The following is a 12,348-nucleotide window of genomic DNA, read 5'->3' as shown; positions in this document are numbered from 1 at the left end:
CTTTCAAATCTCTATGTGCTATGCCAGCCATTTTCAATCTCGAAACTATAGATGATATTTGTTCGAAAAGATTGAAAAAACGACATACAATAAATTTTGATTCAAACCATTTGATATATTCTTAAAAGTGGCCTATTTTTACATTAAGCACTCATGCGTACGCTTAACCAAGGATCTTGACGAATTTCTTTCGAACTTGGTCTGTTATCTCTAGTTGATTGCAAACACTTGCAAACACGTTTCGCTTCAAGGGAACGTCGCCCGTTTTGAAACGGTTCTCTGACAATCAAGAGGGATCCCAATATAACCCTTAGAGACCAAGTACTTACCGGTCCTATCATATATTTGGCTTCACAGGATTCAACTTCTGGAGTCAGGTAACCAGGAGTGCCACATAAAATTTCATTTGCCGTCTTAAAAGATTCAGCTAATCCAAAGTCAATAACCAATATATTTTCATTTTCGTCAACAAGTATATTGTCCCCTTTCAAATCTCTTTGTGCTATGCCAGCCATTTTCAATCTCGAAACTATAGATGATATTTGTTCAAAAAGATTTAAAAAACGACACACAATAAATTTTGATTCAAAGCATTTAATATATTCCTAAAAGTGGCCTATTTTCACATTAAGCACTCGCGCGTACGCTTAACCAAGTATTTTGACGAATTTCTTTCACACTTGGTCTGTTATCTCTCTTTAAATGCAAACACTTGCGGACTAAACTACGAGCCAATCGTGAACAATTCCTTCTTTTTAATCCTGAGTCTATCACACGTTTCGCTTCAAGGGAACGTCGCCCGTTTTGATACAATTCTCTGCCAATCAAGAAGGATCCCAATATAACTCCTAGATACCAATTAGTTATCGGTCCTATCATATTTTGCTTCACAGGATTCAACTTCTGGAGGCAGGTAACCAGGAGTGCCACATAAAATTCCATTTGCCGTCTCCAAAGATTCAGCTAATCCAAAGTCAATAACCAATATATTTTCATTTTCGTCAACAAGGATTTTGTCCCCTTTCAAATCTCTAAGTGTTATGCCAGCCATTTCCAATCTCGAAACTATAGATGATATTTGTTTAAAAAGATTGAAAAAATGACAAACAATAAATTTTGATTCAAACCATTTGATATATTCGTAAAAGTGGCCTATTTTCACATTAAGCAGTCGTGCGTACGCTTAACCAACGATCTTGACGAATTTTTTTCACAGTTGGTCTGTTATCTCTCATTAATTGCAAACACTTGCGAACTAAACTACGAGCCAATCGTGAACAATTCCTGCTTTTTAATCCTGAGTCCATCAAACATTTCGCTTCAAGGGAACGTCGCCCGTTTTGAAACGGTTATCTGCCAATCAAGAGGGATCCCAATATAACTCCTAGAGACCAAGTAGTTACCGGTCCTATCATATATTTGGCTTCTCAGGATTCAACTTCTGGAGGCAGGTAACCGGGTGTGCCACATAAAATTCCATTTGCCGTCTCCAAAGATTCAGCTAATCCAAAGTCAATAACCAATATATTTTCAGTCTCGTCAACAAGGATATTGTCCTCTTTTAAATCTATGTGCTATGCCAGCCATTTCCAATCTCGAAACTATAGATGATAATTGTTCGAAAAGATTGAAAAAACGACACACAATAAATTTTGATTCAAACCATTTGATATATTCTTAAAAGTGGCCTATTTTCACATCAAGCACTCGTGCGTACGCTTAACCAAGGATCTTGACGAATTTCTTTCGCACTTGGTCGGTTATCTCTAGTTAATTGCAAACACTTGCGGACTAAACTACGAGCCAATCGTGAAGAATTCTTTCTTTTTAATCCTGAGTCTATCACACGTTTCGCTACAAGGGAACGTCGCCCGTTTTATAACGGTTCTCTGCCAATCAAGAGGGATCCCAATATAACTCCTAGAAACCAAGTAGTTACCGGTCCTATCATATATTTGGATTCTCAGGATTCAAGTTCTGGAGGCAGGTAACCAGGAGTGCCACATAAAATTCCATTTGCCGTCTCCAAAGATTCAGCTAATCCAAAGTCAATAACCAATATATTTTCATTATCGTCAACAAGGATATTGTCCCCTTTAAAATCTCTATGTGCTATGCCAGCCATTTCCAATCTCGAAACTATAGATGTTATTTGTTCAAAAAGATTGAAAAAACTACACACAATAAATTTTGATTCAAACCATTTGTTATATTCCTAAAAGTGGCCTATTTTCACATTAAGCACTCGTGCGTACGCTTAACCAAGGATCTTGACGAATTTCTTTTACAGTTGGCCTGTTATCTCTCGTTAATTGCAAACACTTGTGGACTAAACTACGAGCCAATCGTGAACAATTCTTTCTTTTTAATCTTGAGTCTATCACACGTTTCGCTTCAAGGGAACGTCTCCCTTGCCATTTCCAATCTCGAAACTATAGATTATATTTGTTCAAAAAGACTGAAAAAACGACACACAATAAATTTTGATTGAAACAATTTGATATATTCTTAAAAGTGGCCTCTTTTCGTCACCCGTTTTGAAACAGTTCTCTGCCAATCAAGAGGGATCCCAATATAACTCCTAGAGACCAAGTTGTTACCGGTTCTATCATACATTTGGCTTCACAGGATTAAACTTCTGGAGGCAGGTAACCAGGAGTACCACCTAAAATTCCATTTGCCGTCTCAAAATATTCAGCTAATCCAAATTCAATAACCAATATATTTTCATTTTCATCAACAAGGATATTGTCCCTTTTCAAATCTCTATGTGCTATGCCAGCCATTTTCAATGTCGAAACTATAGATTATATTTGTTCAAAAAGACTGAAAAAACGACACACAATAAATTTTGATTGAAACCATTTGATATATTCTTAAAAGTGGCCTCTTTTTACATTAAGCCTTTGTGCCTACGCTTAACCAAGGATCTTGACGAATTTCTTTCACACTTGGTCTGTTATCTCTCGTTAATTGCAAACACTTGCGGACTAAACTACGAGCCAATCGTGAACAATTCCTGCTTTTTAATCCTGAGTCTATCACATGTTTCGCTTCAAGGGAACGTCTCACATTTTGAAACGGTTCTCTTCAAAACAAGAGGGATCCCAATATAACTCCTAGAGACCAAGTTGTTACTGGTCCTATCATATATTTGGCTTCACAGGATTCAATTTCTGGAGGCAGGTAACCAGGAGTGCCACATAAAATTCTATTTGCCGTCTCCAAAGATTCAGCTAATCCAAAGTCAATAACCAGTATATTTTTATTTTCGTCAACAAGCATATTGTCCCCTTTTAAATCTCTATGTGCTTTGCCAGCCATTTCCAATCTCGAAACTATAGATGATATTTTTTCGAAAAGATTGAAAAAACGACACACAATAAAGTGTGATTCAAACCATTTGATATATTCTTACAAGTGGCCTATTTTCACATTAAGCACAACACTTGCCGACTAAACTACGAGCCAATCGTGAACCATTCCTGCTTTTTAATCCTGAGTCTATCACACGTTTCGCTTCAAGGGAACGTCGCCCGTTTTAAAACGGTTCTCTGCCAATCAAGAGGGATCCCAATATAACTCCAAGAGACCAAGTTGTTACCGGTCCTATCATATATATGGCTTCACAGGATTCAAATTCTGGAGGTAGCTAACCAGGAGTGCCGCATAAAATTCCATTTGCCGTCTCCAAAGATTCAGCTTATCCAATGTCAATAACCAATATATTTTCATTTTCGTCAACAAGGATATTGTCCCCTTTGAAATCTCTATGTGCTATGCCAGCCATTTCCAATCTCGAAACTATAGATGATATTTGCTCAAAAAGATTGAAAAAACCACACACAATAAATTTTGATTCAAACCATTTCATATGTTCCTAAAATTGGCCTATTTTCACATTAAGCAGTCGTGCGTACGCTTAACCAACGATCTTGACGAATTTTTTTCACAGTTGGTCTATTATCTCTCGTTAATTGCAAACACTTGCGAACTAAATTTCGAGCCAATCGTGAACAATTTCTGCTTTTTAATCCTGAGTCCATCACACGTTTCGCTTCATGGGAACGTCGCCCATTTTGAAACGGTTCTCTGCCAATCAAGAGGGGTCCCAATATAACCTCTAGAGACCAAGTATTTACCAGTCATGTCATATATTTGGCTTCACAGGATTCAACTTCTGGAGGCAAGTAGCCAGGAGGGCCACATAAAATTCCATTTGTCGTCTCTAAAGATTCGGCTAATCCAAAGTCAATAACCAATATAATTTCATTTTCGTCAACAAGGATAATGTCCCCTTTCAAATCTCTATGTGCTATGCCAGCCATTTCCAATCTCGAAACTATAGATTATATTTGTTCAAAAAGACTGAAAAAACGACACAAAATAAATTTTGATTCAAACCATTTGATATATTCCTAAAAGTGGCTTCTTTCCACATTAAGCACTCGTGCGTGGGGTTAACCAAGGATCTTGACGAATTTCTTTCACACTTGGTCTGTTTTCTATCGTTAATTGCAAACACTTGCGGACTAAACTACGAGCCAATCTTGAACAATTCCTGCTTTTTAATCCTGGGTCTATCACATGTTTTGCTTCAAGGGAACGTCTCCCGTTTTGAAACGGTTCTCTGCCAATAAAGAGGGATCCCAATATAACTCCTAGAGACCAAGTACTTAGCAGTCCTATCATATATTTGGCTTCACAGGATTCAACTTCTGGAGGCAGGTAACCAGGAGTGCAGCATAAAATTCCATTTGCCGTCTCCAAAGATTCAGCTAATCCAAAGTCAATAACCAATATATTTTCATTTTCGTCAACAAGGATATTGTCCCCTTTCAAATCTCTATGTGCTATGCCAGCCATTTTCAATCTCGAAACTATAGATGATATTTGTTCAAAAAGATTGAAAAAACGACACACAATAAATTTTGATTCAAAGCATTTAATATATTCCTAAAAGTGGCCTATTTTCACATTAAGCACTCGCGCGTACGCTTAACCAAGTATTTTGACGAATTTCTTTCACACTTGGTCTGTTATCTCTCGTTAAATGCAAACACTTGCGGACTAAATTACGAGCCAATCGTGAACAATTCCTTCTTTTTAATCTTGAGTCTATCACACGTTTCGCTTCAAGGGAACGTCTCCCTTGCCATTTCCAATCTCGAAACTATAGATTATATTTGTTCAAAAAGACTGAAAAGACTGAAGGAGTCAAAAAGACTGAAGGAGTGCCACATAAAATTCCATTTGCCGTCTCCTGAGATTCAGCTAATCCAAAGTCAATAACCAATATATTTTCATTTTCGCCAACAAGGATATTGTCCGCTTTCAAATCTCTATGTGCTGTGCCAGCCATTTCCAATCTCGAAACTATAGATGATATTTGTTCTAAAAGATTGAAAAAACGACATACTATAAATTTTGATTGAAACCATTTGATATATTCCTAAAAGTGGCCTATTTTCACATTAAGCACTTATGCGTACGCTTAACCAAGGATCTAGACGAATTTCTTTCACAGTTGGTCTGTTATCTCTCTTTAATTGCACACTCGCGGTCTAAACTACGAGACAATCGCGAACAGCTCCTGATTTTTAATCCTGAGTATATCACACGTTTCGCTTCAAGGGAACGTCGCCTGTTTTGAAACGGTTCTCTGCCAATCAAGAGGGATCCCAATATAACTCCTAGAAACCAAGTAGTTACCGGTCCTATCATATATTTGGCTTCACAGGATTCAACTTCTGGAGGCAGGTAACCAGGAGTGCCACATAAAATTCCATTTGCCGTCTGCAAAGATTCAGCTAATCCAAAGTCAATAACCAATATATTTTCATTTTCGTCAACAAGGATATTGTCCTCTTTCAAATCTCTATGTGCTATGCCAGCCATTTCCAATCTCGAAACTATAGATGATATTTGTTCAAAAAGATTGAAAAATGACGCACAATAAATTTTGATTGAAACCATTTGATATATTCCTAAAAGTTGCCTATTTTCACATTAAGCGCTTGTGCGTACGCTTAACCAAGGATCTTGACGAATTTCTTTCACACTTGGTCTGTTATCTTCAAGAGAACGTCGCCCGTTTTGAAACGGTACTCTGCCAATCAAGAGGGATCCCAATATAACTCCTAGAGACCAAGTTGTTACCGGTTCTATCATATATTTGGCTTCACAGGATTCAACTTCTGGAGGCAGGTAACCCGGAGTGCCACATAAAATTTCATTTGCCGTCTCCAAAGATTCAGCTAATCCAAAGTCAATAACCAATATATTTTCATTTTTCCCAACAAGGATATTGTCCGCTTTCAAATCTCTATGTGCTATGCCAGCCATTTCCAATCTCCAAACTATAGGTGATATTTGTTCTAAAAGATTTAAAAAACGACATACTATAAATTTTGATTGAAAACATTTGATATATTCCTAAAAGTGGCCTATTTTCACATTAAGCACTCGTGCGTACGCTTAACCAAGGATCTTGACGAATTTCTTTCACAGTTGGTCTGTTATCTCTCGTTAATTGCAAACACTTGCGGACTAAACTACGAGCCAATCGTGAACAATTCCTGCTTTTTAATCCTGAGTATATCACGTTTTGCTTCAAGGGAAACGCCCGTTTTGAAACAGTTCCCTGCCAATCAAGAGGGATCCCAATATAACTCCTAGAGATCAAGTTGTTACCGGTCCTATCAAATATTTGGCTCCACAGGATTCAACTTCTGGAGGCAGGTAACCAGGAGTGCCACATAAAATTCCATTTGCCGTCTCCAAAGATTCAGCTAATCAAGTCAATAAATAATATATTTTATTTTCGTCAACAAGGATATTGTCCCCTTTCAAATCTCTATGTGCTATGCCAGCCATTTTCAATCTCGAAACTATAGATGATATTTGTTCGAAAAGATTGAAAAAACGACATACAATAAATTTTGATTCAAACCATTTGATATATTCTTAAAAGTGGCTTATTTTTACATTAAGCACTCATGCGTACGCTTAACCAAGGATCTTGATGAATTTATTTCGAACTTGGTCTGTTATCTCTAGTTGATTGCAAACACTTGCAAACACGTTTCGCTTCAAGGGAACGTCGCCCGTTTTGAAACGGTTCTCTGACAATCAAGAGGGATCCCAATATAACTCTTAGAGACCAAGTACTTACCGGTCCTATCATATATTTGGCTTCACAGGATTCAACTTCTGGAGTCAGGTAACCAGGAGTGCCACATAAAATTTCATTTGCCGTCTTAAAAGATTCAGCTAATCCAAAGTCAATAACCAATATATTTTCATTTTCGTCAACAAGGATATTGTCCCCTTTCAAATCTCTATGTGCTATGCCAGCCATTTTCAATCTCGAAACTATAGATGATATTTGTTCAAAGAGATTGAAAAAACGACACACAATAAATTTTGATTCAAAGCATTTAATATATTCCTAAAAGTGGCCTATTTTCACATTAAGCACTCGCGCGTACGCTTAACCAAGTATTTTGACGAATTTCTTTCACACTTGGTCTGTTATCTCTCGTTAAATGCAAACACTTGCGGACTAAACTACGAGCCAATCGTGAACAATTCCTTCTTTTTAATCCTGAGTCTATCACACGTTTCGCTTCAAGGGAACGTCGCCCGTTTTGATACAATTCTCTGCCAATCAAGAAGGATCCCAATATAACTCCTAGATACCAATTAGTTATCGGTCCTATCATATTTTGCTTCACAGGATTCAACTTCTGGAGGCAGGTAACCAGGAGTGCCACATAAAATTCCATTTACCGTCTCCAAAGATTCAGCTAATCCAAAGTCAATAACCAATATATTTTCATTTTCGTCAACAAGGATTTTGTCCCCTTTCAAATCTCTAAGTTTTATGCCAGCCATTTCCAATCTCGAAACTATAGATGATATTTGTTTAAAAAGATTGAAAAAATGACAAACAATAAATTTTGATTCAAACCATTTGATATATTCGTAAAAGTGGCCTATTTTCACATTAAGCAGTCGTGCGTACGCTTAACCAACGATCTTGACGAATTTTTTTCACAGTTGGTCTGTTATCTCTCATTAATTGCAAACACTTGCGAACTAAACTACGAGCCAATCGTGAACAATTCCTGCTTTTTAATCCTGAGTCCATCAAACGTTTCGCTTCAAGGGAACGTCGCCCGTTTTGAAACGGTTATCTGCCAATCAAGAGGGATCCCAATATAACTCCTAGAGACCAAGTAGTTACCAGTCCTATCATATATTTGGCTTCTCAGGATTCAACTTCTGGAGGCAGGTAACCGGGTGTGCCACATAAAATTCCATTTGCCGTCTCCAAAGATTCAGCTAATCCAAAGTCAATAACCAATATATTTTCAGTCTCGTCAACAAGGATATTGTCCTCTTTTAAATCTATATGCTATGCCAGCCATTTCCAATCTCGAAACTATAGATGATAATTGTTCGAAAAGATTGAAAAAACGACACACAATAAATTTTGATTCAAACCATTTGATATATTCTTAAAAGTGGCCTATTTTCACATCAAGCACTCGTGCGTACGCTTAACCAAGGATCTTGACGAATTTCTTTCGCACTTGGTCGGTTATCTCTAGTTAATTGCAAACACTTGCGGACTAAACTACGAGCCAATCGTGAAGAATTCTTTCTTTTTAATCCTGAGTCTATCACACGTTTCGCTACAAGGGAACGTCGCCCGTTTTATAACGTCTCTCTGCCAATCAAGAGGGATCCCAATATAACTCCTAGAAACCAAGTAGTTACCGGTCCTATCATATATTTGGATTCTCAGGATTCAAGTTCTGGAGGCAGGTAACCAGGAGTGCCACATAAAATTCCATTTGCCGTCTCCAAAGATTCAGCTAATCCAAAGTCAATAACCAATATATTTTCATTATCGTCAACAAGGATATTGTCCCCTTTCAAATCTCTATGTGCTATGCCAGCCATTTCCAATCTCGAAACTATAGATGTTATTTGTTCAAAAAGATTGAAAAAACTACACACAATAAATTTTGATTCAAACCATTTGTTATATTCCTAAAAGTGGCCTATTTTCACATTAAGCACTCGTGCGTACGCTTAACCAAGGATCTTGACGAATTTCTTTTACAGTTGGCCTGTTATCTCTCGTTAATTGCAAACACTTGTGGACTAAACTACGAGCCAATCGTGAACAATTCTTTCTTTTTAATCTTGAGTCTATCACACGTTTCGCTTCAAGGGAACGTCTCCCTTGCCATTTCCAATCTCGAAACTATAGATTATATTTGTTCAAAAAGACTGAAAAAACGACACACAATAAATTTTGATTGAAACAATTTGATATATTCTTAAAAGTGGCCTCTTTTCGTCACCCGTTTTGAAACAGTTCTCTGCCAATCAAGAGGGATCCCAATATAACTCCTAGAGACCAAGTTGTTACCGGTTCTATCATACATTTGGCTTCACAGGATTAAACTTCTGGAGGCAGGTAACCAGGAGTACCACCTAAAATTCCATTTGCCGTCTCAAAATATTCAGCTAATCCAAATTCAATAACCAATATATTTTCATTTTCATCAACAAGGATATTGTCCCTTTTCAAATCTCTATGTGCTATGCCAGCCATTTCCAATCTCGAAACTATAGATTATATTTGTTCAAAAAGACTGAAAAAACGACACACAATAAATTTTGATTGAAACCATTTGATATATTCTTAAAAGTTAAAACTCTTTTTACATTAAGCCTTTGTGCGTACGCTTAACCAAGGATCTTGACGAATTTCTTTCACACTTGGTCTGTTATCTCTCGTTAATTGCAAACACTTGCGAACTAAACTACGAGCCAATCGTGAACAATTCCTGCTTTTTAATCCTGAGTCTATCACACGTTTCGCTTCAAAGGAACGTCTCACATTTTGAAACGGTTCTCTTCAAAACAAGAGGGATCCCAATATAACTCCTAGAGACCAAGTTGTTACCGGTCCTATCATATATTTGGCTTCACAGGATTCAATTTCTGGAGGCAGGTAACCAGGAGTGCCACATAAAATTCCATTTGCCGTCTCCAAAGATTCAGCTAATCCAAAGTCAATAACCAGTATATTTTTATTTTCGTCAACAAGCATATTGTCCCCTTTTAAATCTCTATGTGCTTTGCCAGCCATTTCCAATCTCGAAACTATAGATGATATTTTTTCGAAAAGATTTAAAAAACGACACACAATAAAGTGTGATTCAAACCATTTGATATATTCTTACAAGTGGCCTATTTTCACATTAAGCACAACACTTGCCGACTAAACTACGAGCCAATCGTGAACCATTCCTGCTTTTTAATCCTGAGTCTATCACACGTTTCGCTTCAAGGGAACGTCGCCCGTTTTAAAACGGTTCTCTGCCAATCAAGAGGGATCCCAATATAACTCCAAGAGACCAAGTTGTTACCGGTCCTATCATATATATGGCTTCACAGGATTCAAATTCTGGAGGTAGCTAACCAGGAGTGCCGCATAAAATTCCATTTGCCGTCTCCAAAGATTCAGCTTATCCAATGTCAATAACCAATATATTTTCATTTTCGTCAACAAGGATATTGTCCCCTTTGAAATCTCTATGTGCTATGCCAGCCATTTCCAATCTCGAAACTATAGATGATATTTGCTCAAAAAGATTGAAAAAACCACACACAATAAATTTTGATTCAAACCATTTCATATGTTCCTAAAATTGGCCTATTTTCACATTAAGCAGTCGTGCGTACGCTTAACCAACGATCTTGACGAATTTTTTTCACAGTTGGTCTATTATCTCTCGTTAATTGCAAACACTTGCGAACTAAATTTCGAGCCAATCGTGAACAATTTCTGCTTTTTAATCCTGAGTCCATCACACGTTTCGCTTCATGGGAACGTCGCCCATTTTGAAACGGTTCTCTGCCAATCAAGAGGGGTCCCAATATAACTTCTAGAGACCAAGTAGTTACCAGTCCTGTCATATATTTGGCTTCACAGGATTCAACTTCTGGAGGCAAGTAGCCAGGAGGGCCACATAAAATTCCATTTGTCGTCTCTAAAGATTCGGCTAATCCAAAGTCAATAACCAATATAATTTCATTTTCGTCAACAAGGATAATGTCCCCTTTCAAATCTCTATGTGCTATGCCAGCCATTTCCAATCTCGAAACTATAGATTATATTTGTTCAAAAAGACTGAAAAAACGACACAAAATAAATTTTGATTCAAACCATTTGATATATTCCTAAAAGTGGCTTCTTTCCACATTAAGCACTCGTGCGTGGGGTTAACCAAGGATCTTGACGAATTTCTTTCACACTTGGTCTGTTTTCTATCGTTAATTGCAAACACTTGCGGACTAAACTACGAGCCAATCTTGAACAATTCCTGCTTTTTAATCCTGGGTCTATCACATGTTTTGCTTCAAGGGAACGTCTCCCGTTTTGAAACAGTTCTCTGCCAATAAAGAGGGATCCCAATATAACTCCTAGAGACCAAGTACTTAGCAGTCCTATCATATATTTGGCTTCACAGGATTCAACTTCTGGAGGCAGGTAACCAGGAGTGCAGCATAAAATTCCATTTGCCGTCTCCAAAGATTCAGCTAATCCAAAGTCAATAACCAATATATTTTCATTTTCGTCAACAAGGATATTGTCCCCTTTCAAATCTCTATGTGCTATGCCAGCCATTTTCAATCTCGAAACTATAGATGATATTTGTTCATAAAGATTGAAAAAACGACACACAATAAATTTTGATTCAAAGCATTTAATATATTCCTAAAAGTGGCCTATTTTCACATTAAGCACTCGCGCGTACGCTTAACCAAGTATTTTGACGAATTTCTTTCACACTTGGTCTGTTATCTCTCGTTAAATGCAAACACTTGCGGACTAAATTACGAGCCAATCGTGAACAATTCCTTCTTTTTAATCTTGAGTCTATCACACGTTTCGCTTCAAGGGAACGTCTCCCTTGCCATTTCCAATCTCGAAACTATAGATTATATTTGTTCAAAAAGACTGAAAAGACTGAAGGAGTCAAAAAGACTGAAGGAGGGCCACATAAAATTCCATTTGCCGTCTCCTGAGATTCAGCTAATCCAAAGTCAATAACCAATATATTTTCATTTTCGCCAACAAGGATATTGTCCGCTTTCAAATCTCTATGTGCTATGCCAGCCATTTCCAATCTCGAAACTATAGATGATATTTGTTCTAAAAGATTGAAAAAACGACATACTATAAATTTTGATTGAAACCATTTGATATATTCCTAAAAGTGGCCTATTTTCACATTAAGCCCTTATGCGTACGCTTAACCA

At 37.3% G+C, this 12,348-nt stretch overlaps 2 protein-coding genes across 2 annotated transcripts; both read right to left on the bottom strand.

Annotated features, from left to right (window-relative positions):
* Positions 1 to 4,440: 4,440 nt before the first annotated feature.
* Positions 4,441 to 4,866, bottom strand: LOC148952370 (uncharacterized). Its single transcript, XM_089089189.1, has one exon. The coding sequence runs from the start codon at positions 4,864 to 4,866 to the stop codon at positions 4,441 to 4,443; it is 426 nt and encodes a 141-aa protein (XP_088945315.1).
* A 6,421-nt stretch (positions 4,867 to 11,287) lies between these two features.
* On the bottom strand, positions 11,288 to 11,713 carry LOC148952369 (uncharacterized). The gene has a single exon (XM_089089188.1). It carries the CDS (start codon positions 11,711 to 11,713, stop codon positions 11,288 to 11,290), a length of 426 nt encoding a protein of 141 aa, XP_088945314.1.
* Between the last annotated feature and the right edge of the window lie 635 nt (positions 11,714 to 12,348).

This window comes from Artemia sp. Qi Xiang Cuo, chromosome 5 (genome assembly GCF_049724085.1).
Source record: "Artemia sp. Qi Xiang Cuo chromosome 5, ASM4972408v1, whole genome shotgun sequence".
Taxonomy (NCBI): Eukaryota; Metazoa; Arthropoda; class Branchiopoda; order Anostraca; family Artemiidae; genus Artemia; species Artemia sp. Qi Xiang Cuo.
Note: the sequence above shows the minus strand (reverse complement) of the source record. Positions and strands in the feature narration are given on the sequence as shown.

Excerpts from the sequence above, each read along its gene's own strand:
- LOC148952370 (XM_089089189.1), bottom strand. The coding sequence starts at position 4,866 with ATGGCTGGCATAGCACATAGAGATTTGAAAGGGGACAATATCCTTGTT.
- LOC148952369 (XM_089089188.1), bottom strand. The coding sequence starts at position 11,713 with ATGGCTGGCATAGCACATAGAGATTTGAAAGGGGACAATATCCTTGTT.